We start from the raw sequence: 26,021 nt of genomic DNA on the forward strand, positions 1-26,021 counted from the left end.
GGGTGGGGGGGTATTATTAATCACTTTAAGGCTCAGTACTTATATATAACCTTCAATGTCATTGGTAATGTTTGGGTTTACCTACTATTTCAAATCAGAATGGCTAAAGTGATAATGGTTCATAGGAATCTATTTGGGATTGTAATATTTCACAGTAATGGCTGAGGAATTAAGGAATCTGCTTCCACAAATGCTTAAGGTGTGAAACCGTCCCTCTGGTGTGGAATAGGCCACATGATAAAATTCCCAACATCTACAATGATGTACGTGTTCACATAACTAATCAAAAAATCAGGTAATTCAGATTTGGTGAGTGGAGTTTTTTTGTTGTATTATTTAATGATATAAAACATTTTTTTTAAATCTATATTTCTAGTGTCCTCAACACTCTCCAAGGTCACCCCATTTTTAAAATGATTTTAAGGTTCTCCTCATATTCTGCCTCCAGCTTTCTGGCCCTCTAAATCAGTGCTTCTCAACCTTTTTCATATCATGACCTACCAGATGTTATGTTTTCTTTTTTAACCCCCACAACCATCCAGCAAACCCCAGGTTGAAAATCATTGATCCAAGTGGGTGTACAACCTCAGGTCTTCAGACAGGAATTCCACGGTGGAACAGTTTGTTACCATAGGCAACATAAAACATACTCCAATTTTAGCGAAGACGTTTAGGGCCAGGCATAAAAAAAAAGATTTAGAAGATTTTTGTTAGGGTATAAAGTCGAAAAGACATAAAAATCAATGGGGGAGGGGGAGGGGGACCCCCCCCCCCCCTAAATTTTGCATTTGATAGTAAAATCCAAATGTTGAAAATAAAGTCAAACTAAACCACTGGAAGATTTTTGTTGTATTTTGAGAATAAATTTAAACTTTCAACTTTCCTATTCTATATCTATTCTAGATATTTCAACATTATTCTCGCCATTTCCAATTTAATCTCAACCACTATTACTACTTTTAATATATATATAAAGCCTTCTATAATTTTTCACTTGTTAAAATATTTTAATCAAATTATTGCCTGATTGTTCACCAAAATGAGCAAATCACATAACGGTGAGCAGATGGTCTGGACTTTTAGAGTAATTCAAGTAACAAGGTAATAAATAACTATACATCAGAGAAAATTAGGAGACAGAGCCTGTTTCTTAGAGATGATTTTGTCTTTAGTGGATTCATATGTACATACAGAAAAATTAGGCACTCTGAGCTGAGCTCGCAGTTTGCAAATAATTACAATGCTTCAGTTCATTAACATTTACAAAAGAAAAAAAAATCCTATACCCTGAAAGATAACATATGCAAGTTTAAATATGAATCAACACATTATATTGGAAACAAAAAGGAGGAGAGCCTCAGAGAGGTCTAGGTTTGGTTATTCTCTATCAACCCACCCACTTTAACTTAATCCTAACTAACCTACCAGACAAAAGAAATGCATTCACTTCAAATAATTCTCCTCCCCATCTGACACATTTACACTGTACCAGGTCAGAAAAAAATCAGACATATATGCTTGAAAGAATTACAATTATATATCTAGAAGAAAAAAAATCAGCATCAATATGCCGTTGTGAACAAAAAATCAGGGGGACTCATAAAGCGGTTGTTTGCCCAGGGTGGGTGGGTGTTATAGCGCTCCCTGAGGAGACATGATTGAGTGACTTCACTGGACTGGGAAGGAGGGAGGACCTTGGCCTGACCGTGATCCGGAGGAATAAAGGCAGAGCGAGAGCAGCGAGTCCATACTTTGCATTACGGAAAAACCCATCGTCACCAATATGTCCGAGAGCAGCCATTTGTAATGTCCTGACCCAAAGCTGTGTGTGTGTACTTATTATGCATGTTTCTGCGTTTCAGATAACTGAAGAGCAGGAGGTATGCGTGTCCATACTCTATTGTTTGATTGCTTGTGATCTTGGCCTACTATGTTTATTGCAAAATTCTATTGTGCATCAGTAGAAGCAGACCGTGTGGAGAAAAGGCCTGTTGCTCTTATCCTCAAACTCTTGTAGGAGCTCGTCGATTTCATTCTCCATGTCGTCAGTGTGCTGGATCTATAGGGGCGGAGGAGGAAGCAAATTAAAGACAGCCGGCATGCACAAACACACACACACAGCTCATCAGCCCTAAAGAACTCGAATTAATCCATCCCTTCATCAATCTATAGCACCGTTATATTCTAGATTCTCTTGTTTTAGGCTTAGATCTCTTCATTTTTATTTTTAAAACCAGCCAATGCCTTAGCTTATCTGCTGTGTACCGACTACAAAGTGTTCTGTAGTGACTCGGTTCCACTTGTGTCTGTAAAATGGTATTTAAGAACCCTGGTAGGAGACACTCACACATTGACACAGCTCACAGATGAGGAAGGCGCCCAGCGTGGCTTCCTCGTGGTTATCCTGAATGTCTACATTGATGACGTGTACGGGCTGCAGCGTCTCCTGCTCTCTTGAGCTGAGATCTGTGAAGCGACAATAGAGAGAAAGCATTGGGAGTAAAAACTTGGAACCATATTCAAAAAATAGGGGGTTTAAAACCAAACCATGTCTCAGTGCCGCGGCGAACTGGGTTCATGCCATCAATGGTTATAGTTATGAGAATCCTCACCCTCCAGCACTTGGTCATACACTCTTTCCTCACAGGTGATGACCAGGTCAAACTTATCCTTGCAATTTTGGAACCGCTCCGGCTTCGATTTGATGCGCTTGTTGCGGTCCAGCATGTGCAGGATGCCATTCTGTGTGTATCTGAGGAGTGAGGAGGTCAAGGAACACACGAGGAACGACAGAAACACTTTAAGGTGATGACACCACAATATCAGACAGGATTTCCACCAACACCCAGTAAGAGTGTAAAAGAAAGAAGTTATTCAGATGTAGACTATACATCTTCTCTTGCATGTGGGGTTATGGTTCAGTGAAAGCATAGCAGCAGGTAAATACACTTGAACAGTGTGAAGAGTGTATTAGTCAAACTGTGGCGCCCTCTGGTGGAGTAAGAAAAGACTACCATTACTGATCAGATCAGAGAAAAAAAAAAACAGGGTGGATAGAAAAATGACACTTTTCAGATGAATCCATCCCAAAAGTTTTAATATTTAATGTCATCAACAAATCATTTGGATACTGGCAGGCTGACATTCGTTGTCCTTACAAAAAAGGTACTGTGTCTGTTCTGCCCTCTCACTACTCTGCCCCCTCGCCCAGACAAGGCCAAAAAATACAAGCTCTACACTACAGTGGATTGTCTATAAAGACTGACTGTATTAGTAAGAAATCCATGCAAAGTTACAATGGTCCTAATTTTATAAGAGGCAGTGTGAACACAAGGCACTGTGAAATTATCACAGCTGATTTTCAACTTGATTAACAGGGTACCTTTGATATGCGGGAATACAGATGTGACCCCTCGAACACATGGCCCCATCTACACCTGCAATACCACAATACTATGTGAAAGAAATTCTGAACCTGGATTGTCAGTAGTGTGGGACATGTTCAAATACTCCTGGAATAAATAAACAAAGGGGGCATGTATAACATAATACCAAGGTTAACAAATTTAATTTGTCAGAGAAGACCAACAAGTGTCAGAAGCCAGGGCGTACTAACAAGAGCAGTTATTTTGATGAAACTAACGTTTCTGAGATATACACGCAAAAATGAAGAGCAGCACATCTCACACCACAACACTTCTCACTCCTCTGGCACATCATAATAATAATAAATTTCATTTATAGAGCACTTTTCATTGCTAAAAGCAATCTCAAAGTGATTACAGGTGTCTGTAATGTGGTCCAAGGTATTGTGTCCTGAGTTTTTTCAATGAGGAATAATGCAGGTAATTTTAATTGATAATCTTTAACTTACCTCGGGGAACTATAGTCAATAACGCCTTGGGACGGGAACAGCTATACTATTTCTGGTAGTACGCCCCTGCTGTAGAAAATGTCCCAATCTGCTTTTTGTTAGTTTACTTTTGTTAAATACACTTTCCTCACTCATCTGTCTACTTGTGACCACTTTTTCGTTGCTAATGCAGTTCTCCTGTGATAGTTTCCTTCACATTTCCCAAGTTTACAGTAAACAAATTAAGTGCAATTAACAAAGGCAAGTGACAAAAAACATCATCAAAAAATGTATATCCGACTTGCTGGTGTTAATCAAACAGCAAAAGTATCCATTGTGACCAAAGAAAGTGACAAATTAAAAATGAAGGAAAAGTGCATTAGCAAGGAACAGCAGTAACAAGGCCATCGCAAATACAAGCAAAACCCTAATTACCTTCACCGAATTGCAATTACTGCCGCACAGCTGTTGTCTTGCAAGCTGCTTCTCCTGTATTTTGCATTTCACAGGGTTTCATAACAAAACATAATGACACATCTGTCGCACATTTTAAAAACCCCTGCATGTGCTTTACACATCAGCGCTCTCCGATCTGCTCCAACACTTGCACGACGTCTCACAAAGATCAATACCTACACAAGATGTGGGTGGTCCATGTTCACTTATGACTTCCAGTATACTGTGTGTGTGTGTGTGTAGAAAGTGAGTGAGAAGGGGATACAGTTCCTTGTCCTTGCGGACCAAGTCGTTGTACATCTGTTCATATGTCGTTTTGAAGTCATACACATTTGGCTTATCCGGGGCCGGACCGGGTAGCTTCACATGAGACCCTGTCCCAAATGAACGCACGGCGAATCCACGTTTGCTGCAAAGAGGAAAAAGGACAAGAGAGGAAAATTACATAACGGGGAATCGTCAGTCAGACACAAGAAAACATCACAATCAGCAGCCTTCAGCGCGCAGTGTGTATCCTATACAATCTGCCTGTTCACTTGTCTCCTGAGCTGTGTGGTCTAAACAGAATGAGTAAGCACAACAGTGGCCGCCGTGCGTCACATGATGAATGAAGACACCACTGCACGCTGAAATGTGCAGTGTCACGTCCAGCTCTCTCCTGTGCCGTGTCACAATCCGTTTAAATCCCATTACCAATGGGGTACACGAGACAAAAACCTGTAGAAGGGACAAAGTGATCTTTCTTTTTTATTTATTATTTCAGCTGATCACGTGAGTGACATTAAGGCACCAACAAGCTATCTTGGCCCATAGATAGTTGTGGACTCCGGGAAATTTGTCTGTTTCCGGTCCTGTTGTCAAGTAAATGTCCAGTAAGATCGCAACAGCGAAAATTGAAAAGAGACCAAGTGTGCACTGGTTAGAGTCAGTTAACACGCACCTTTTAGTTTTAAATGAATTAATCTAGAATATGAATTCCTGCACGGTCTGACCAGCTGATCCCAGATCAGACCATGACGTGTTGCACAGCTGCAGTTCCTCCCTTCCGGAATATTTCCTACAGGGGGCGCTGTCGTCAACATGTGGAGGGGAGGGGGGGCCGAACGTAATCATCTCAAAACTTGAGGCCGGCATTTTTTGAAAACTATGGGTCTGAATGTTTCGTTTAGAAGACGTTAACCTAGCCAGCAGCCTGGCGCCCAGTGAAGAAGACGTGGCCCCGGTGCGTCTCTCACGAGCGGCTCCATTGTTACACTGCGCCGAGGCCCGACGGACCCTGTCGCCGCGGCTCTCCACCGGCTCACCAAAACAAAAAGAAAAGGCCCGAAACCGCCGCGGATTCCCTTCGCTTGCTGGTGTGCTCTTTCCCGTTTCTCCTCTTCTCGGCGGCTCGTCTTTACCTGAGGATATTGTGCGCTTCCATACTGCGGTTCTGGTTGCTCGAGCACACGACCGCTACACGCAGCGGGTGGCTCGGCATCGCGACTCCCCGGCGGAAACTACCCGACACAAAGCGGTCAGACACTAACAGAGGCGGTTGGTTCGGTCCCTGCGAGACAGTTTCACAAGATGAATCAGGACGTTAAGCTAAACGAGGGAGCGTTTCCTAGAACGAGCACGGTGCGACGTGCTCGCCTGCTTTGAAAGAGGAAGTTAAAATGGCGGCGCCCCGTGAGTTGGATACGGCTTTATGAGGGGACGTTATGTGTGGGCGGAGTTAAACACTTGTCAAGTCCTCCAGCCGCGATGCAGCAGGGCGGAAACAAGTGAGCAAGCATGATGTCAAAAATGGGACTTTTCTTGAAATAAATATTGATTACTACATGAGAGACAACCAGTGTTCCCTACATGTTGCCTCATGTCCTGCCATGGCCTCCGAGTCAAATTAACACTCACATTAACTAACAGTGACAGAGTGGTAACAGGTCTAAAAAGGTGTGTCTATGTGACAGATACACCCAATTCCAATTATATCATCAAGGCCTCTTCCATTGCCTGTGGTGCAAGACGTATCATTCTTCAGATATCGGTTTTTAATCCCAATTGAGCTAAGAAGCTCATTAATTATAGTATTTTAAAAAAAAAAAACCTTCTCTAATCGAACAGGTCCAAATGAGGTTTTGGTTTCGACCCAGTTGAAACAAATTACATAGGTCCCTATAATTATGCTTAACATAAGCCATACTGCATATGCACAGAACGGGGAAAAACTGCTACATGCCAATATCAATCATTTTCACCTAAATACACTTCAAACGCTAAGCAACTACATACGGCATATTGCATATTGCATAAACATTGTAACTGTACATGTCCAGTATGTTCTAATATGTCGAACATGATATTTCATGATAACACCACAAGCTGCGACGCCCACACTCCACAGATTCCAACGATGTTTCTTATCACTCTACAAGAACAGCTATCAAACAAGCAGCCGAAGAAGAGACACATTTTTTTGTGTCAAACAGCGACATACATAAATTTTCATTTGATGTTTTGTCATGATACTTCTTCTTGTTGTTTCACTGGTAATGACAACCATGTGGAGCATTATCGCCACCAACTGACTCAATAAGGTACTACCTATATCCTTGAGATTAGTCCTGTATTTTGTAGATAGATTAGTACATTGTTTTAAAATACACTTTTCAGGTACCGTTTGATTCCTTCAAGTTCCAGTCTGTTTCTTAATAATTGTCTCTCATTTGTATATTTAGGACAGAGCAGGATGACATGATCCACTATTTGATTACAGAGATCACAGTTGGCGCTTAGATGTTTCCCAATAAGGTGTAGAGATGGATTTATACTTGTACTCCACGACACTTCAAGAACACTGCTTCAACTCAGGGCCTTTGGCCTAGTGGTTAGCACGTCTGTCTCACATACTCGAGGTTGCAGGTTCGCGGCCTGGCCAGTGCAGTCAAATCATCAACAACAACAAAGAGAGAGACAAGCTTTCTCCAAAATCGCTTACTGCCCCTTAAAATCCACAATTTTGGTCAGGGGCATTCCAAGGGACTTTAAGGGCTAGGACACACACCAAACCGACAGTCCGCTGTCTAAACTCTTTTGAGCGCCGATGAGTGTCTAAGTTGTGGCGGTTTGCGGTAGTCGATTGATGAAAGAGATCAATCTGATTGGCTGTTGAGATTTAGCAAACTCAGAGCATGAGAAGAGAAACAGAAGTACAAAAGAAAGCAAAAGAGGAGGTCAAGAGGGCACACCCCCACAACACTATTAAAGAGGTTTGCTCGCAGCCAGTTCATCTTCATCTATCTGTCAATCTGGGTCCACATGCCTGTTTGGAATAAAGATGTGGAGAAAGATTGCTCTGTTTACAATTTATGGTGCATCATTTGTTGGGTTTTCCGGTTTCACTTTCTGAATGACATTTACAAACTACCGCCCCCTGCTGGTATGGACAGTTATTTCCTCTCACGCTGGCGCAGAGCATACAAGCTAGTTGGTCACGTGATTTAGATGTGGCAGTGTGTTCTGGGTACAGAGCAGGCGGTCTTTGTCTATGTAAGTTGTTTGACATTGTGTTGGTGGGTGCCCACCTTATGGGTCCCCATTCAAAAGGAGCCCCACATCAAACTGTGGGCCTGTTAGGGCATTTCTGACTGTGGCCTCCACGCAGTCTCCTGTACAAAGCCAATCATACAATTTGGAAAAGTTTCTCACAAAATTGTTGTTGCTGCCAGGGGCCCTCTCTCAGATTGGGTCCTCAGGCAATTGCCTAATTTGCCTACCCTGTTGCAAGCAACGCCTCTGCCTGCGGTGTAGGTCTGGAGCCAGCATAGCAACATTATGCCCCATCCTACATGCCATGCACAGTGATGACAGGAGTCAGAACAGAAAAATTGGGAACGTTTGTGTCTCAAACCTTATGATACAAGTAGGTATTAACACTACCTACCTGAGTACCAAATTACCAACATAACCGGAAACACTTGAATACTTTGTAAGTTGGTGGAGTTCTAACAGTGGACTATGTTGTTTCCAGTTTAGCTATCCATGAAGAAACTGTATATAAAAATGCAAGTAATAAGATGAAGCCCTGTTTTACTGTTTAATAATTGCACTGTAAGGTTTTATGTTTATACATATATTTTTATTTCCTGTGTCTGATTCTTGTAACTTGCCCTGGGATGTAAAAGCTAACACACACACACACACACACACACACACACACACACACACACACACACACACAGTGGGGGGAAATAATGACAGCTGCAAAGTATTACAAATTACCTCATGGTTCTTTATTCACTGACAGTTGGACAAAACAGAATTCTAACTCAAGATGTTTGGCACAGTATTTTGAGACTGTACAGCAGATTGTATTGCCCTTCACAAAATGGTACAAACACATACTGTATCCAGACTTAAAAGCAATACAAGGCTGTTGGACTACCATGAAAAATGTAACTCAGTAAAATTGTATTTTTCTTTGACCCAGCAAGGACATGACCAGTCTCGACACTTGCACAGGCTCAACATTTAGCAAAACTGCTGTTTCTGATGCACTTGAAACCATTTCATGAATTGTATTGCTGTTTAAATGCTGCCAGCGCCCAGACTGACACACTCAATCACAGACAACCTTGAACAAAAAGATAACACAGTAAACTACCGTATTTACTCAAATGTAAGTTGTCAGTACTTTTGGTTCAGTGCATCCTCGCAGAGGTTGACAAGGTGTGTTATTTGCAGAGCCACAGTAGATTGTGCTTCAGTTAATTCATAACGGGATGTATATGAAAAATAACTATTTTGGACGAGTGATTGGGATTGTGAGTTTACATATGGTCATGGATATTAAATGCATGACATTTTAATCAGCAGTGCATCAGTGATGCGAATGAGTGCGGTAGGAGTATGTGTGCTGTGTCGTTGGGCTCATGATGTTTTCTGTGATGTATGCCACCAGCAAGCAGATGATGACCAGCATCACACAAATGGCTCCCCCCACCGTTGTCATGGCGATCACAATGTCCTGCATCCCCAACGGTGGCAGGGTAAACTCGACACAGTCCTGCCGGTCTGCACGCTGAGCTGGATCAGCCAGGGATCGCAGGCAGAGTCGGTAGGGGATGTTCTCATGCAGCTCGGTCAGGAGAAAGTCCCTGCAGCCGGATCCAAAATGGACACCAGCACACTCAAACTGAGTATAGCTTCCATTCCACCAGCAGCTTAATTCATAGCCTCCACGTCTGTGGCTTTGGACACTGACAACAGTGTTTGATCGTTGAGTTTCCTCTCTTGTTGACTTTGTCCCCCTGCTATCCTGACCAGCTGCAGTCCCTTCTGTCTTCATACCTCGATCAGTCGTCGTGGATTCTCCCTCATGGGTCCACTGTAACAGTACGCTGCCGTTGACAAGAATATTTGCCACCAGATTCCCCAGAGACACCGCTGTCCTGCAGTCTGCCTCACGACACTTGTACCCAAACAATGTGTCTCGAAAACACAGCTGCCCCCCAATGCCTCCCTCAATCACTCGGTAGGCACACTGTGATGACACCTCGTCCTCTGGGCTCCCGCCTGGTGCCCCGCCAGACCTTTCAGATATCACAGTAGTAATGTTGCCTCCGCTGCTGTTGAAAGAGAAGCCATTCCCATGGCCTGTTGCCTCCTCGAGCTTTGATGGTGGCCTTCTTTTCTGGCTGTGATGACCATAGTTGGAACTGATGTACGCCTGTTTCAGCCAGTTCTGGAGCGTCCCCGCATCATCCCTGCCTCTCACCTCCGACGGGGATGTTGTCAACAATGGTAATGTTGATGCTGATGCTGATGCTGATGTTGATGTTGATGTTGATGCTGATGTTGATGCTGATGCTGATGCTGATGCTGATGCTGAGCCGCCGCGATGATGAGATCTGCTGGAGCCAGCTGCCGGGTGTAACGAGCAGAGCAGGAGTGCCGATAAGGCGAGCAGCGATGGCTGTTGGCTTTTCATTTCACTCGCCCTCATCGAATTATTTTCCTCTCGCGGTGGCACAGGGCGGACCGATGTCTGCCATGGGATCAGCTCGGCTCCAGTGCACCTGACGAAATCCGCGTGAAACTAGGACAGCGCGTCGACGGGCACAGAAATAACACTCAACCATGCGTCCATCCAGTCGCTATGACCTTGCACATAGCAGGCGCTCGCAGGGTGAAGTTAATGAAGCATACGCGCTGACAAAAGTCACCTCAGTGAAGCTCCCGACTCACAGGAGGCATCTGCGAAAACCACTTCCTTGTCTCGGCGGGACGTGAGGACTATGGTGCCATCGGATTTGCCTTCTTCTTGCTGCCTGGCTTGACGTGATGCCCGCTGCTGTGCGAGAGTGCACGTGCACGCTCGCGCGCCGCGGAGGGCCCGCGAGCGTGCACGAAACATTTGTAGTTAAAAACAGTCGGTTGGTGAGTCATCGTCCCACACAGTGCTTCAGGTGTGTCAGTCACAGAGTCCCGACTGCACCGATGGATGGAGCGAGTATTAAACCAACCTACAGGAGGACACACATAGGTAGAGCCATCTGTGCAAATAACACCTAGAGCATCGCCCCAATCCATCTCCCCTAAATCAATCTGGGCTGTTCTCCCAACCCTGCATGGGTTCCAGAGAGAGCCAGAAGTGTTTGAAGTAATGTTGTCTAGATAGACTGTCGGGCAAAATATTAAATCGATATAATATAACGTGTTGTTAAGACGTATTCGTTTTGTCAGTTCTTTTGGTTATTGACTCAAGATCCAACACTGACGCTGACTCTATGTAACATTATAATAGATAAAAGCCGGTCACGTGAATAATAGAAAAAGAGAAATTATAGTCTAGCAGTCAGCGTATGTCTTGGCAACAACTGCGGATTTTGAGTTTCAAAATATGCTTAAATGATAAGTCTCGGGGACATTTCTGATCAGGACATTTTTTATGTGCTTTCTGTGATTTGTCTTGGGTCTTTTAAAATCAGACCACATAACTCATTTAGCTATAGGGATAAATTTACACAATGTACTTGTGTTTTCATCTGCTCTCACTATACACCTTTCACTGAAGGCCTTGCTGTAAGAGACAGAACAAGGCACTAAAGTGATACAATAGAGTTAATAGAGAATAGTGTTTCTTCACATACTATGTGGGAAATTGACGAGACAAAAATTGAATACAATTTCAAACCCTTTAGACATACACAGCAGAAGACTGTTGCTACTGATTCTTTTTGTGGCTTGAAGTTACTTCAGTAAATCCGTTGTTAATGTAGAAGGGAATAATCAGCCAATCAAAGTGAGAAATACATTTGTAACTTTATAGCAAATTTTGAATGTGCTGAATGTAATTACTTTGTAAGATCTACATGTCATTCTGCCCACCTCTCTGATAGTGATGCGGGAATACCTAAATAGTATAAAACAATGCAAAATATAGCCTCAAAAGTTAGATTTCAGCTGTACCAAGATCTCTCTTAGAGAATATGTAGCTCTGATGAAGTCTCAACTAAAACTGAAAGTTTCACAAATGCAGAAACAAATTCGTTTTTAAGATTTCTTCATGATGTCTCGCAAATATTGCTTTAATTTTGTCAATCCCCTGTTCATGCAGGTAATCAAGCCCCACGACAGATACATTTAAATTATACTTCACATTTTCTTTATTTATATCATCATGAATAAGGGAAAGCCGTGAACCAAATTTGCTCTGTTAAATTGTGTGTTACATGATAGTTTCTTAAACATCTTTAAGATCTAATGATACAAATGTATGAAAGAATAGTAAAATCCCAAGCACAATGGAAATATATATAAAAATATATATATATGATAGTTAATATATGCATCATTGTTCACCCAATACAATTAATTAAGCATTGCTTAGGTGACATATTCTGAATAATGATTGCCTACTCCCAAGAGAGAAACTTGGCAAACCAACAAACAATTAATCCCAAGAGAGAGGATGAAGGGCTGACTAATAAGAGGAAAAAAATAATGCTGCATCAACGACTGGCTCAGCACCATCTGCTGCTGAAAGCTCACATGAGATAAGTGTTAAATCTGTGTGATCAGTAGATGCGATCGTCTGATACTACATATTATCACTTGGCCAAGCTCAGGACATTAACAATATACGATAATAATAATACGAACGGAACAAATAAGATGGAATCAAACCTAGTGATGCAATTTGTTAACAGCTGGTCGGGGAGGCAGAAAGCAAACGTGGAAAACTCCAGCCTTTGCATGTGCAGTGAAAGCAGCAGCATATTGAACTTAATGGACCCTGAACCTAGTCAGCAAAGATGAAACCCTCGGTGTGATGAACCTATTTGTTTGTCTGTGCACGCTCATATAAAATACCATGAGGAGTATCAGCAGCAGTAGTGGTTCAAATGAAGCCTTGATGTGTCTCTCCACGCTCACCCACATTGTCTACACTAAGAAAAAGCAAACTATGCCGCTGTGCAGAGGATGATGCCATGTCAGAAGTCCTCACTGTAGATGCTATTTTGTTTGGGCTCTTGGTCTTTTCTGGCATCCTGGGAAACATCTTGGTCATCCATGTGGTGAGATTATATAGACCATCATATTTGCACTTGAGTGTTTTGGCAGGGTTGTTCTCAGTCTCTCTTGCTTTTCCCTTTAGGTGTTTCAGTCAGCCAGTGCGAGTCCGACTCGGAGACTCCCTCCCTCTGACACTATTCTGGTGCACCTGTCGTTGGCCAACCTGCTCACCTCACTGTTCCGCACAGTGCCCATCTTTGTGTCCGACCTGGGTCTGAATGTGTCTCTGTCTCCGGGCTGGTGCCGAGTCTTCATGCTGCTGTGGGTGTGGTGGCGAGCTGTGGGCTGCTGGGTGACTCTAGCACTTAGTGTCTTTCACTGCACCACCCTGAGGCGACAGCATGTGACCTTTGGGCCTCTCGCACACCAGAGGGAGAGGCGGCGGGTTTGGATCGTTCTGGGGCTGGTGTGGGGGGCTAACCTGGCCTTCTCTGTTCCGGCTCTGGTGTACAGCACCCATGTTCACGGCAACGCCACCGTGGAGCTGATGGTGATCAGCTGCACCACCAGGCCTCTTCTGGGCTGCATCTGGGAGTTCCCCTCCACCCAGCAGGGCTCGGCCTTCGCCTCGACTTCACTGGCACTTAATGAGGTGTTGCCACTGGTGCTGATGATTTTCACTAATCTGGCCACACTTCATGCTCTGGCCAAGCACATCAGAGCGGTCACCACAGGAGGAGAGTCAGGAGGATCTCATGGAGACCTGGACAAACATGTGACTACTGAACGCAAGGCAGCTCATGTCATCATGTCGCTGGTGTCACTCTTCGTGGTCTGCTGGGCGCTACAGGTGGCTGCAGTGACATACTACAACCACGACGGGGGACACCACGCTGAGGGGCTGCTGACCGTGGCCCATTTTTCTGCCTCGCTGTTCGTAGGATTCAGTCCAATGGTGGTGGCCCTGGGACATGGCAAGCTGCGGAGGAGAATCATGAGCATGATACTGGGGTGGTCTAAAGCTTTTAAATGTCCCCGTGAGGTAACTGAACCGGCGAGTAAATCCCCAAAGGCAAAAGGAAACAAGGGAAAACAAACTGTTTTCGATGTTCAAAGAGAAGGAAAAGTCATTAAAGTGGAGGAGAAAGTTAAAGCAAGCAGATGATGCAGAGTGTGACAAGAAAGAAACACTGAGAAGTGCAAACATTTATACCCAGATATAAGAACAGATGCATCTGCCATCCATTCCTTACTTTTTGCCTGGACAAAACTGTTATCGAGTATTATTTTAGCAAATTTTGACATATTCGAATACATTAATGTTTCTTTGTTGTTCTTTTCATTTGGGATGTATTCTAGTAACACTTTATTTAACTCACTTGCACAGGTTGTTTGTACTGTCAATTCAATTTTATTTTTATGAGCCAATATTACATGGTATGTCTCAATAGGCTTAAGTATAATTATGATAGTAATATATTGTTATTATATATGTATTTCCAATGGTTCAAATCCAGTACAATCAGTATCCCATCTCTATCACGGCAAAGTAAATCATGTCCTACCTAATTTTTGTGTGTTTTTTTGTTGGTGTGTGGTGAGTATGTTACATGTGAATTAGTGTTCATGCTCGTATTTCTACCTGCAGAGTCAACGCAGATCTCATACACATGTGCCTATGAACCTATTAACTACAGCCATAAGAATGAAGAGGATGCTGATGATAGTTTATGATCAGCTGTACTGTGTGAGCTGCACCTCCAGGACTTCAGCAGAGTGATAGTCAGCCTATCAGTGAGTGAGCATGGACTTGATGCTAGACCGCAGTCGCCTGTGGCCGATTGCCAGAATAGCAGGTGACATGGCGATGAAGATAATGTTGGCAAAACGAGCAATGACCAGAAGAAAATCTGCGGAGGCACCCGGGTTGTAGTTGAAGTAGTTGACAGAGATAATGCTGGTTCCCCAGGACGTGATGAAGAGCATGATGAGAGCAAGGATCACCTGAAAATCACATAAGGCAAAGAACTGTGACAGTGAAACCCAAACACATTGAGATATGATGAAATATGGTCACTTTGAGACCAACAAAAATGTTGCTAAAACACTTAAAATATTGGGTTTGTGAGTACTATGAATCAAATCACAGTTCACAACAACTTCATTTACTCATTTACTGCATATCTACTTGGCTTCATGAGCCCTGACACCCTCCTCTTCTTCACCTTCGCTGCTCGTCTCTCAGCTGGCACTCGTTTTATGACGGGCGCATCCTGCCCCGAATTGTGCATCCTGCCATGGGTGTAGAGTGTGTAGAGGGAGCCCAGGTTGGTGAAAATCATCAAGATGATGGGAATTGCCTCATGGATCACAATAGACGTGGTGGCATAGGCCAGGCCACTGTAGGAGGAGGGAAAGTTCCACACACAGCCCAGCAGGGGGCGTGTTGTGCTGCTCACCAGCATCAGAGTCTGAGATGAAGAGGAACAAGGAGGAGGAGGAGAGAGAGAGTGAGAGAGGAACATACACTTAACATTTAGATAAACACTATTTCTTTGTGTAGTATAATATACTGTACTGGTGGTGGTTTTACATGATTTGAGTATGTTATGCACATTAAAGTGTATTGTTGCTGCAAAAAGCTGTGATTTTCTTTGAAAAAAAGCAAAACATCCACAGATGAAGCTTTTCAGATCTCTCAACTAGTTAAACGGATCATTTAATTTGCATGATTGTTAGAACAAAACCTCCATGTTCTGTATGTTTTCATCCCAACCATATTTGTTCCAAGATGTTGTAGCTGTTACGCAAATGATCTCTCTAAACATTTCAGGACTTTTAAAGTTTTATCTCACTTTATACAGCTCCTACATGCTGTCAATTATTTGAAAGCATGCTATACAGTTTTAGATTTTCTGTTGAGATTTTTCCTGCCGAGAATAATCAATCAGCAGACATTAGAAAGTTTCTTGTGCTGCCTAATTTGTCACCACAAACACAAGCCAGCATTGATGTTTGTCAGTTTTATTATTGTGTGGTAATGCAGATTATATTATTAACCCTATTCACTGATTTACCTCATTTACAAATAATAAATACAGACTTGATGTTCACTGTGATGGTTTAAAAAATTTGAGCAGGTTAAAGATGCTAAATATTATCACAGGCTACAATAATGAACAGGAACTAAAAAAAAAAGCCTATAATAGGACTTTCTTTTTATTAATAATTCTAAAACACAGTAGAGTAGTTTATGGCTATATCTACCATTAATGTTAAATATAAATGGGCTGAAATATGTTAAAAAACAAAACAACAACAACAATACTGGAATCACCTCTGTGGAGTTCACATCTCCACTGGTGGAAAATATATGAGCAGGAATAGCGTAAAAAAAGTTGAGAAGCCAGATGAGGCCAATGCTCAGCAGTAAGAGCTTGGGAGCGCCCCGTAACTTTTGAAGGTTCCCAATAATGGGAGCCACACGCCTCAGAGTCTGGAAGTGGAACGCACTGAGGAAGAGCGTTGACCACACATTGACCGATCGCAGCCACACCCAGACACCCATCAGGAACTGACACCACCCTTTGGATGAGTATAGCTGTAAAAAAAAAAAAAGAAGAAAGAAAGAAACAGTTGGGGGTATAAATGAAAAAAAACTAATATCCTGCTCTCCCACTTGGAGATACAAAGCGTGAGTGACATTCATCTTATGTCTCCTTTTCTTGTCAGCTACTTTAGCTTTTCCCCAGACAAAACCTTTATGTCAAAAAATCTAAACTTTGATTCACATCGAAGTAACTAAAGGGAAACTCACTGGCCCTCTGTAGACTGTGAAGACAACATACCTGGATTCCCATGTCTGAAATAATGAGCAGCGTGTTCCTCATCACAGACACCATCAAGTTAGACAGAGCCATGTTAGTAATGATGATATCCGAGTTGTGTCCTCCACCATGGTCCATGATCACACTCTTACCAATGACCACGACCACAGTGGCATTACCCAGGATGCCCAGCATCACCAGGAGGATGTAAAAGGCAGTTTGTACAGGGGACACATCGACACGAAGTCCCATTCCCACAAGCTTCGTCTCCTCAGCCATATTGTCTGGCCCGGCTATCGCACAACCCTGTCTGCGAGGCATGTTGAACAGCTTCATATACGTTTTTAAATCAGTCAGAAGAATAACAATCCGTCTTTGTGCTCCCACATGCTGCCAACAGCTTGAGAAACGGTTTGTTGCTCTGCTTGATCTTTGCTGGGGTGGTCATTTGATACACTCCTCCTTAGGGCCAATGGGAAATGGTTAGGTCCTCAGAAAAAGCAACACTATATAATGCCTCGGGGAGCTGGAGGTGCACGTTAATGAAACACCAGAGATTAATCAACTTCAATGAGAAAAGTGCTCTCTGTGCAACTTGATTAGTTAGGCCATCATGCTAGGGGAAGTGGAAGCCTTTCAGTTTGTTTTCATACATGCACATTTGTTTTGTTTTTTCTGAAAAAAAAAACCCATCATGAGGCCAGAGGTGGGCGCTAATAAACACTGAAGACAAATTAATTTCCAGGGAGAAATCAGCTTACTTTTATATCATGTAGGTTTAGATATAACGTAAAAATATGCTCCCAACTGTCACAGAAGGTCTCATGTATTCCAATCAAATCTGCTCAATGAGCCCTTAGTTATCGGAGATTAAGGGTCCAGAGGTGTGAAATTTGTTTGTTGTTCTGATCTCATACAAATCTCCACTTGTCACAAACTGGTTCAGGGAATGTGACAAGCATGGAGTTCATGCAAGAGATATTTAACGTTAACATTCAATTTATTGTGTAAATATTGTATATATTTTCTAATGTGTGATGTGTGCTGTGTGAAACCTGCTGCTGCTACACAAGAATTTCCCAGCTTGGGATGAATAAAGTATTTAGCTATCTATCTATCTATTAATTATTTATATTACAATTTACTAAAATAAATAAAGTATGAAGATCAGCAACATAGGCCATTAAAGAAATAATCGTGTGTTGCAATACAATAGCAGACAAATATACAGTATATGCAACAAGCAATATGTCTTTTGGTTGAGTGACTTTAACAGAAGTTGAGTGAGGTTTTTATTTTACATTAAACACACATTTTCAGTCCTCTCCATTACACTATGGGGGTGAGTTCCAGTTAATATCCATACCCCTGTTCAATTGGAAGAACATTTTGTTTGCTTAAGAAACAAAATGTAATCATCCTGCACGAATCTTTTGTCAAACTACAGGATGACATGACAGCCACTAGATGGCCCCATAAATAACCAAATACCAGCGAGAACAACACACAACACAACGACTGTGACTTATTTGCTTATTTGCTGCTAAATGTCCGTCACAGAAATGATGAATGAAACTTGCCTCTCCAGGCACAAACAAACATCTTTCCGGACTCATCCATGATCAGTTTCAGAATGAGAACATTTTGAATTGCCAAAATTTAAAATTCAACAATGAAAAGTCACTTCAGAGGCCACAAATGGCAAATAACAAGCTGAAATTTGTTCTTTATGAAATAGTAAAAGACATGAGTCTAACATTACTATGATGATATTTTTTTTGTGTTGGTGTGTTATCGACACCCTGATTGGTCATCTGCAGCCCATGGACTGTAGGGGGTCACTTTGCTCTGATATCACTGTGTGAAACAACTTTATTACATACATTTTTGATCATTTAAGATAAATTAACAGTGCTTTTATGAGGATGGATAATTGTCTGTCCAAGCAAGTGTTATGCTAATTTGAGACAAAACATTAACAGGCGTGGTCATAGTGCTCTTCTTTGGCATTCAAAGCTTCTTAGGGGTAATGTTAATTCACTAAATATATTCATGTAAAAACTAGTAGTATAAAAAATATTACATTTGTGACTGAAGACATCATTGAATTTAAAATGTATTTAATGTAAAAAGGACAGAGGGATAAAGAATTTGTGATTGTTTTTTTTATTTTAGCATTTAATGAATAATACAAATGAATTGCAGATGAGCCTGATTATCCAGCGACTACAGCATAAGTTAAGCTCTACAACACACAAGGACTTTTCATGGTTTACTATATAAATATCATTTTTCAAGTTTATCTTTATTCAAAATATAATATCTATCAAAACTACTCTCACGAGGGAAAGTTGGAAGGAAAATGCATTTTCATATAATCTCAAGTAAATACAGCTCTAATTATGTAACAGTACAATTTAAGAGTGGGCTGATAAGTTAGACTGTTCGTCAGAATAATAAATACATTTTTTGGTGACAAGAGTTCCTCATGCTGACAGTGATTGCAGCTTTGTACGTTCCTGACTAACGGAACAAATGAACTATTTCTGAACAAATGTGTGATGTAGTGGCAGACATTTTCATTTACAGAAAAAGAAGAAAAGAATAAATTATGCTCAGTATTTACTCATCCATTGTGAGGACACAGGGCGAGAGTGGTGTGATAAAGCCTTGACTTAAAATTCTTGACTGAATCCATGTTTTCAGCTGCAGACTCAGGTTGTTAACCCCATTGACTGGAATCTGGAGTGAGCAGAGACAGAGAAACAGGAAATTACACTTTCTCCATGAACTAATCCTGACATGTATGAACAGAATTGCAGAAATTAAGAGGAAAGAAAAGCAGATGATAATATTGAGCTTAGTTATAACCTGTGTGCAGGGCATTGCAGCATAACCCATCCCCTCGGCCCCAGGTGTAGACCGGAGACACACACACTCGGCTGCGCGGGGCAAGGTGTGTGAGCCGCGTTGAACGAGAGGTAGGAGACAGGTGGACGGAGGAGAAGGACTTTGAGGAGGACGTGTGGGAGTTTTTTCTCTCCCACTTGACCCAGTAGCCTTTCAAGCCTTCCTGATAGGCCTTCCAGGCTACCTGCACCTTCGGACACCCCACTGGGGTCAGTTGTAGGTCGGCCAGAGCAGGCAGAGCTGCTGCAGGAAAAAAAAGATTTTGTCAGGTGAAGCTGATACGCAGAAAAAAAGTATGAATTATTCACACAAAAAAATCTAAATTGGTATCTTCAAAGGGTCAACTGTCACAAAAGAGAAAAAAAGAGAAGTAATATGAGGCTTTTAAGCAAAGACAACTGAAATATCTGAAATGACAGATGAAAGATACAACCTCACACTCATGTCCACGGACAAAAGACATGGTATTCTAAATGTCAAACGGAAAGCGTACCCTCCTCAGTGCACGCCCTCACCGACATGGCTATTTCTCTTCCATTCACATGCAGAGCGCTGACTGTCACCAGGTATTGAGTGCCTGGCTGCAGTCCGGAAAGTAAAGTAGAATTTTTCTGACTTTGTAGCGTCACAGTCTGGACACGTCCGCTCGGAAAAGCTCCGTACTCCACCGTGTATCTCTGGACCCGAGCCGGCTGCAGGGGACCCCAGCTCACACGGATCTGATGAGGGCCGGAGTCTGACACGGAGAGCACCGCTGGGCTCAACACGTCTGAGACAGGTGAGGGAAGAGGGGACACAGGTGAGGTTATGACACACCATCACATTGCGTCAAATCATCAAATTTCGATGAACTGCAATGAGCTTAGATTGGATGGAATCTGGTAAATATGGTGCTTGACGTAACCTGTTTGAACGCCTCACCTAAAGTAAGCAATCACCCCGCAGAAACCCTGACGTGGTTCAGATTGCTGTGCCGCTGTACAAGTCACAGGTTGTGTGTGGCTGTCATTAAAAAATGGTAAATGTGCAGACATGTGCCCTCATGTTGCAGTTAATAGCTCACTAAAGGAGTATCTGCATAACCAGCTGGCTGAATGCTTTGGTCTTTAGTTTTTATAATATCTTTCTGTGATGAGAAGGAAAATTACAACAATTCAATGTGTAAACTCCATATCATATTCTGAGGAAGGCAGTGAAAAATGGTCAAAAGTCCTACGACTGGATGGACCTTGTGGTGAGACTGTTTTGTTAGCTATCACTGTCTTTGATCAAGAGCATTTCAGAATTATAAAAACACACGTAAATTAATACAAAATCATAAATAATCCTACCATAAAGTGTGGTGAAGGTAACAGAAAGTGTGTCAAACAGCCTCTGGTTGGACTCTGGGCGGAGAGACACTGTGTAGGTGGTCTCAGGCTGGAGGTCAGTCAGCTCTACCCGGCTGGAGTCACCTGCGACTATTCGTCTGGTCTCAGGCTCCGTTTTCAACATGGAGTTATACCAGAGCGCATAATAACCACTGCCTGATCTCAGAACAGGACGCCACTGCAGCACAGCACTGTGGGAAGTCACATGAACCACCTGCAGCCGTTCTGCACAAATAATTTCTATGGATAGGACGACGAGAGGACAGACAGACAGAGAGAGAGAGAGAGAGAAAGAGAGAGAGCACATTTTTCTTTCTAAAATTAATTTTCTAACATATGCCATGGAGCTACTTTGCTGCTCAGAGCTGAATCTAATAGTTCAGACTTACTGATGATGGCCTCCCTCAGATCCTCTGTGATGTTGTCGATGTTATCAATGTCCACGGTGTAGAGGTGGGACTCCAGAGGAGGTGTCGCTGCACGTTGTAACACCTGGTAATTGCCATGAACTGAAGAAACAATTAACACGGACACTCCCTGCGCCTCCAGCTCCGTCATGGGCCTGTCCACGTCTCCAGGCTGCGCACCATCAGTCAGCCAGAGCAGTATCTTCGGCACCTTGTCCTCTGTCTCTGTCAGGAGCCGCTGGGCCAACCTGAGCGCTGCCACGGTGTTGGTGTCTCCCTGCAGGTGGCTGACACGTCGCAGGGCTTTCTGCAGACCCTCCTGACTGCTGTGGGCGTTCAGGCTGAACTCAAGGTTTGGGCTGGTGCCCACTTGCAGCAGCCCGACCCTAACGTGCCCACGGCCCAATGAGAAGGGACGAAGAAGGTCAGCAGTGAAAAGCAGCAGGCGCGAGAACTCGTAGATTGTAAGACTCCCTGAAGAGTCCAGCAAAAGGAGAATATCTCCTTCACAGCAGTTCAACACTGTAAACAACAGGCAGGAAAAGCAGGAAGGTTATTTTACTATGTGGATGTGTGAACCTAACATTCTCTTTACTGACAGGTTTCCAAGTGAATATTCTTCTCAAAATGATTTATATAAAACTGACAGATTTTCTAAATTCCCTTTTTGATTGCCTTTAAAGCTGTAACATTAATTGACCTCCTCCATTTGTGTTTCTGACTGTGAAGTTAGCAAGATTACTCAAAAACTACAGAACAGATTTCAATGACATTTTGTGGAGGGGTGAGGCTTGACGCAAGCAACCCAAACCAATGTGCTGAAAGATAGTAAAACTGCAGAGTCAGTGATAATTGTCCATGACATTTTATCAAAGTACAGATATTGATCAAACGTACACTACTTAGGGAGGAACGTTTTCAAGGAATGGATAAATCATAGTGGCTTATTAGGTGCTTATGCTCTATAAACTGATGGCTGTGATGAATCATCCCATCATGACTACATTAATATCTCAGTCATATAAAAAAATGGACACTGATTTGGGATATATGAGGAAAGACTGATCTTGTCAATGTCATGGATGTAGTTAGCGTCCATGGGGGAGCATTAATATAAAGAATGAAAGGCAATTAAAGATTTATGAGGTGTCTTATTCCATAAATACCATTGAAAAGCTGAGAAACAACACGTTCTACAGCTTGCACTGCATCAGATGGTGTAAAAAATATATTGCATTGAGAATACAGAGCTACAGCAGAGGATTTATGATAGTCAGGAATCAATTGGTCACAGGAGCCTATTCATCATCTAAAATCATAGGGAGATTTACACTAGATAAATCTATAAAAAAAAAAGAAAAAGAAGAAGCAGTGCAGAAGAAACAAGAAAAAGCCAATCCCACATCTTGAGATCTCTCCAACTGAGTGAACACATACTGGTTTCCCTATCTCACCCATCATCACTTCTCAGAAGCAATTTATTGGTCTAAAGGTCGTGTTACTGGAATAACTTTCAATGAAAAGAATCAACTCTACCTATAGCATCCTGTGCAACCATATATGAGCATCTGGTGACTCATGAATCTGTCTCCTCAAAAACACTGCATGTTTCCTAATTAAACTTGCTCACTGCATTTGGTCTGAAATTATAAATGACTAATACAGTGACATTAGTTCTTATAACAGCCAGATTAAATTCAATGTGGGAATAAATTCAATCCATATAATCAATCTTATTTGTCCACTATATGATGTAGACATGTGCTCTGTTACATGACTTGTTCCATATTGCTCTCACTTCTCTTCTCTTTTACATTTGCAGCTCCTCTACACAACACAGTCTTTATTGTACTGCAGCAGTGGTCCATATTCATTAAACTTTCATGCGGAGGCAGAAAATTAAGCAGCAGGAAAATAAACAGGCAGAGAGGAAACGAGGGAGAGAAACACAACCAGAGGAAGAGGCGTCAGCCAACAACTTAATGAAACACCAATATCTTAGAAAAATACAAGAGGAGAGAGAGAAGAGACCAATGAAGGGAAACCTCTGTGGAAATCTGTGGCCACACACAGATACACACACATTAGGGGTGCCAAGGTTTACATAATGAAATGTTGAAAACATGTTATGAATAGACACATGATAATATTGTATAATCAAATAAGTGCTTCTTAAAAGCTTTCATTTTTTCTCACCGTGATGCAGTAACCATCACTACCATCATAGTAGATATTATCATTTTAATTTTCTAGTATTTTGAGTGTAATTAATTTGCCACGGTGAATTTGATTCATAAAATGTTATATTGATACAGTGATAATGTCGTTGTCATTAATTATTTTGGCCGTGATGACCTTGTAGTGAAAAAAACTAATATTATGACAGCCCTAACAGCTGCAGGAGGAAGAGACAGAGAGACAGAAGGCTGAGGACACATGGTTGGATTAGAGCTGCTGGTTGAAATGTGCAGGAATCGCTCCATCTTTGCATTCCCCCGAGGAGACGAGCAGGTGAATGTGTTTACTGTACGTGTGTGTGTGTGTGTGAGAGAGAGACAGAGAGAGGGAGATTTGAGCATGTCATCTTTCATTGAATTGGTTTCAAGCTGTGCCAAGACCATATGCCACACTGCAGAGCTGCTCAGATGAATGAAAATTATGTTAATGCTTCCTGTGAAGTTCAGTGACTGCACTATGAACATGCGTTGACATCACACAGACAGATGGACTAGTCTATGCCAGATCAGAAGCAACACAGGCTACTTCATAAACTGTATGTTGCTTTTTGTTGCATTAGACATTAACACATGTCCTTCAGAAAATTGAAACGGCAAATTAATTAAAAATTCCCCAAATTAATTAAAAATTCCACAAATTCCACTTGGGCCTTTTTTTGGCAGGGGGAGGGGGGGGGGGTCTCTAATTTAGCTAATAACTCAAATATTTTCTTTTAATATGCAGTGACCAAGTCAGCATTTTGAGTTATGTGCTGGGCTACTTCTTGGCTGGGAGCAGGACCTTCCTGGAGTCTCTGCCAGATGCCTGGCTGGTATGTGTATTACAGTATCTGGTTCCTTGTTGGCAGGTTTTGTGCTAAGCTAAGTTTACTGGCTGCAGGCTCAAGCTTATTAGTGTACAGGCTTGAGATTGTTATTTTACAGTATGAAAGGTAAACGCGTTATGAGGAGGAATGGCCTTTGTAAGTGTAATAGATTTTGTTATCAGAATATTATTACACACGCGTTAACATGTAGGTAACATGTTGATGTGAGATATGTTAAGGTGAAGGGAATTTTGGCTACTAAATAAACTGTTGGGTAGTTTAATTTTAACAATGCATCACATTTCATACAGTGATTGTGTGTTTTGTGCGGAAAATTCTAATCTGCCCAGCGACTGCGGCTGTCAGATGAATGTGGTGGAGTAATATTTCCCTCTGAAATCACCACACATTCACTGTCCATGTGACGTCTGTGGACGTGACCCCGACCTGTTACTGGTCAAAGGTCGATGATGGGCTCCCATGGCTCAGTGTGTCTCATCTCTGACTCATCAACATTTAACTTATTACCAGCAATGTATAAATATGTCACTCACTGTGATGGAAAACAGACATATCGCTTTACACGATTAAGAATGTTTTTTTTCTGAGTTTTTTTTCTTGTTTTACCATTAAGACCAGACTCCGTTTACAAAGTGTCTCATTTCGATCATTTCACTCGCAAAAACGACTGTGGTTTGCAATCTTCCAACTTCGTACTCTATGATAAGGTCGTTGTGCTGTTGATTATTCATCCGTGTCTGTTCTGTCTCGTGTTCTGTCTCGTGGCTTGTGTGCACTCACCTGCGGCAGGTCCAGCGACCTGCACGTTGCTCCGCGGGAACATCGCCCACAGAAAGACGAAGCGTATCAGTAGAAATGTCTGCATCCTTTCCGGCCGCGAGTGTCATTCACAAACAGTCTGAGCGAGCAGGTGAAGTCATCTCGTCGAGGCCGGACCCCGTCGCACTCGTCGCTGTCACGACAGATCCTGGAACCTGCGCCCTGTCCGGATCCCTCCTCCTCCAGCTGCCGGGCCAGGAAATACAGATCCTGGCATCGGCTTTCTCCAGAGGTCATCACGTACCACCCAGGCACTAAACCAAATGGACACCTGTGTCCCAGAGGAAGGAAACCAAGGCGTGCCAGGAGTGAACATCTGGATCGATTGCGAGGCAACTGTGCCAGGAGTGAACATCTGGATTGATTGTGAGGGAGCTGCTCTCTGAGCGCAGACACACAGGCTCCTCCAGCCTCCCTCCATGGGAGCACTGAAGGCCGGACCAGATAGAAGATGATGGACAGTCGTTTTTCTCTCTTCTTGTTGCCATTCAGTTTCTCTTTAATGGACCTTTTGTGTCTATTTGTGGTTGTTTTTCACTGAACAAAAGAGAAAATGCCCGTCGACTCGACAAATTACTTCAGTTGGTAACGCACAAATTAATTCAGTTGTAAAACTTGAGTTTTCAACTTTGTTAACTTTAAGTCGAACAAAGTTAATTATTTTTTAAAAGTTGGTAAAACAATTATCTTTTTTCCAGAGGCCGGTTCTGTCAGAGATTTCTTCCTGTTCAAAGGGAGTTTTTTCTCTCCATCGTCGCCAAGTGCTTTGCTCATTGTGGGATTTGTTGGGGTTTTTCCCTGTAATATTGTAATATT

At 42.4% G+C, this 26,021-nt stretch overlaps 5 protein-coding genes across 7 annotated transcripts; 1 reads left to right on the forward strand and 4 right to left on the reverse strand.

Moving 5' to 3' along the window:
* Positions 1 to 1,146: 1,146 nt before the first annotated feature.
* On the reverse strand, positions 1,147 to 6,000 carry ssu72 (SSU72 homolog, RNA polymerase II CTD phosphatase). The gene is made up of 5 exons (XM_035631219.2): positions 5,710 to 6,000; positions 4,575 to 4,718; positions 2,613 to 2,752; positions 2,348 to 2,466; positions 1,147 to 2,059 (listed from the first exon to the last, which is right to left on the reverse strand). The coding sequence occupies exons 1-5, from the start codon at positions 5,787 to 5,789 to the stop codon at positions 1,958 to 1,960; spliced, it is 585 nt and encodes a 194-aa protein (XP_035487112.1). The 5' UTR covers positions 5,790 to 6,000; the 3' UTR covers positions 1,147 to 1,957.
* A 2,561-nt stretch (positions 6,001 to 8,561) lies between these two features.
* Positions 8,562 to 10,971, reverse strand: fndc10 (fibronectin type III domain containing 10). The gene has a single exon (XM_035631183.1). It carries the CDS (start codon positions 10,293 to 10,295, stop codon positions 9,171 to 9,173), a length of 1,125 nt encoding a protein of 374 aa, XP_035487076.1. The 5' UTR covers positions 10,296 to 10,971; the 3' UTR covers positions 8,562 to 9,170.
* Positions 10,972 to 12,722: 1,751 nt separating this feature from the next.
* On the forward strand, positions 12,723 to 15,417 carry LOC118309294 (olfactory receptor class A-like protein 4). The gene is made up of 2 exons (XM_035631230.2): positions 12,723 to 12,870; positions 12,951 to 15,417. The coding sequence occupies exons 1-2, from the start codon at positions 12,784 to 12,786 to the stop codon at positions 13,971 to 13,973; spliced, it is 1,110 nt and encodes a 369-aa protein (XP_035487123.1). The 5' UTR covers positions 12,723 to 12,783; the 3' UTR covers positions 13,974 to 15,417.
* Positions 14,574 to 17,666, reverse strand: LOC118308914 (olfactory receptor class A-like protein 4). The gene is made up of 4 exons (XM_047332686.1): positions 16,657 to 17,666; positions 16,146 to 16,409; positions 15,034 to 15,279; positions 14,574 to 14,812 (listed from the first exon to the last, which is right to left on the reverse strand). Exons 1-4 carry the CDS (start codon positions 16,969 to 16,971, stop codon positions 14,600 to 14,602), a joined length of 1,038 nt encoding a protein of 345 aa, XP_047188642.1. The 5' UTR covers positions 16,972 to 17,666; the 3' UTR covers positions 14,574 to 14,599.
* A 1,310-nt stretch (positions 17,667 to 18,976) lies between these two features.
* LOC118309262 (von Willebrand factor A domain-containing protein 1-like) lies at positions 18,977 to 25,780 on the reverse strand. Of its 3 annotated transcripts, none has more exons than XM_035631170.2 (6): positions 25,167 to 25,780; positions 21,305 to 21,844; positions 20,877 to 21,155; positions 20,039 to 20,314; positions 19,507 to 19,788; positions 18,977 to 19,377 (listed from the first exon to the last, which is right to left on the reverse strand). In XM_035631170.2, the coding sequence occupies exons 1-6, from the start codon at positions 25,249 to 25,251 to the stop codon at positions 19,358 to 19,360; spliced, it is 1,482 nt and encodes a 493-aa protein (XP_035487063.2). In that variant the 5' UTR covers positions 25,252 to 25,780; the 3' UTR covers positions 18,977 to 19,357. The 3 variants fall into 3 exon arrangements, with proteins under 3 accessions (XP_035487063.2, XP_047188635.1, XP_047188636.1); XM_047332679.1 differs by having other exon boundaries at positions 18,977 to 19,384; XM_047332680.1 differs by lacking the exon at positions 18,977 to 19,377 and having other exon boundaries at positions 19,607 to 19,788; positions 20,061 to 20,314.
* Between the last annotated feature and the right edge of the window lie 241 nt (positions 25,781 to 26,021).

The sequence above is a fragment of the Scophthalmus maximus genome, chromosome 6 (assembly GCF_022379125.1).
Source record: "Scophthalmus maximus strain ysfricsl-2021 chromosome 6, ASM2237912v1, whole genome shotgun sequence".
NCBI classification, from domain to species: Eukaryota; Metazoa; Chordata; class Actinopteri; order Pleuronectiformes; family Scophthalmidae; genus Scophthalmus; species Scophthalmus maximus.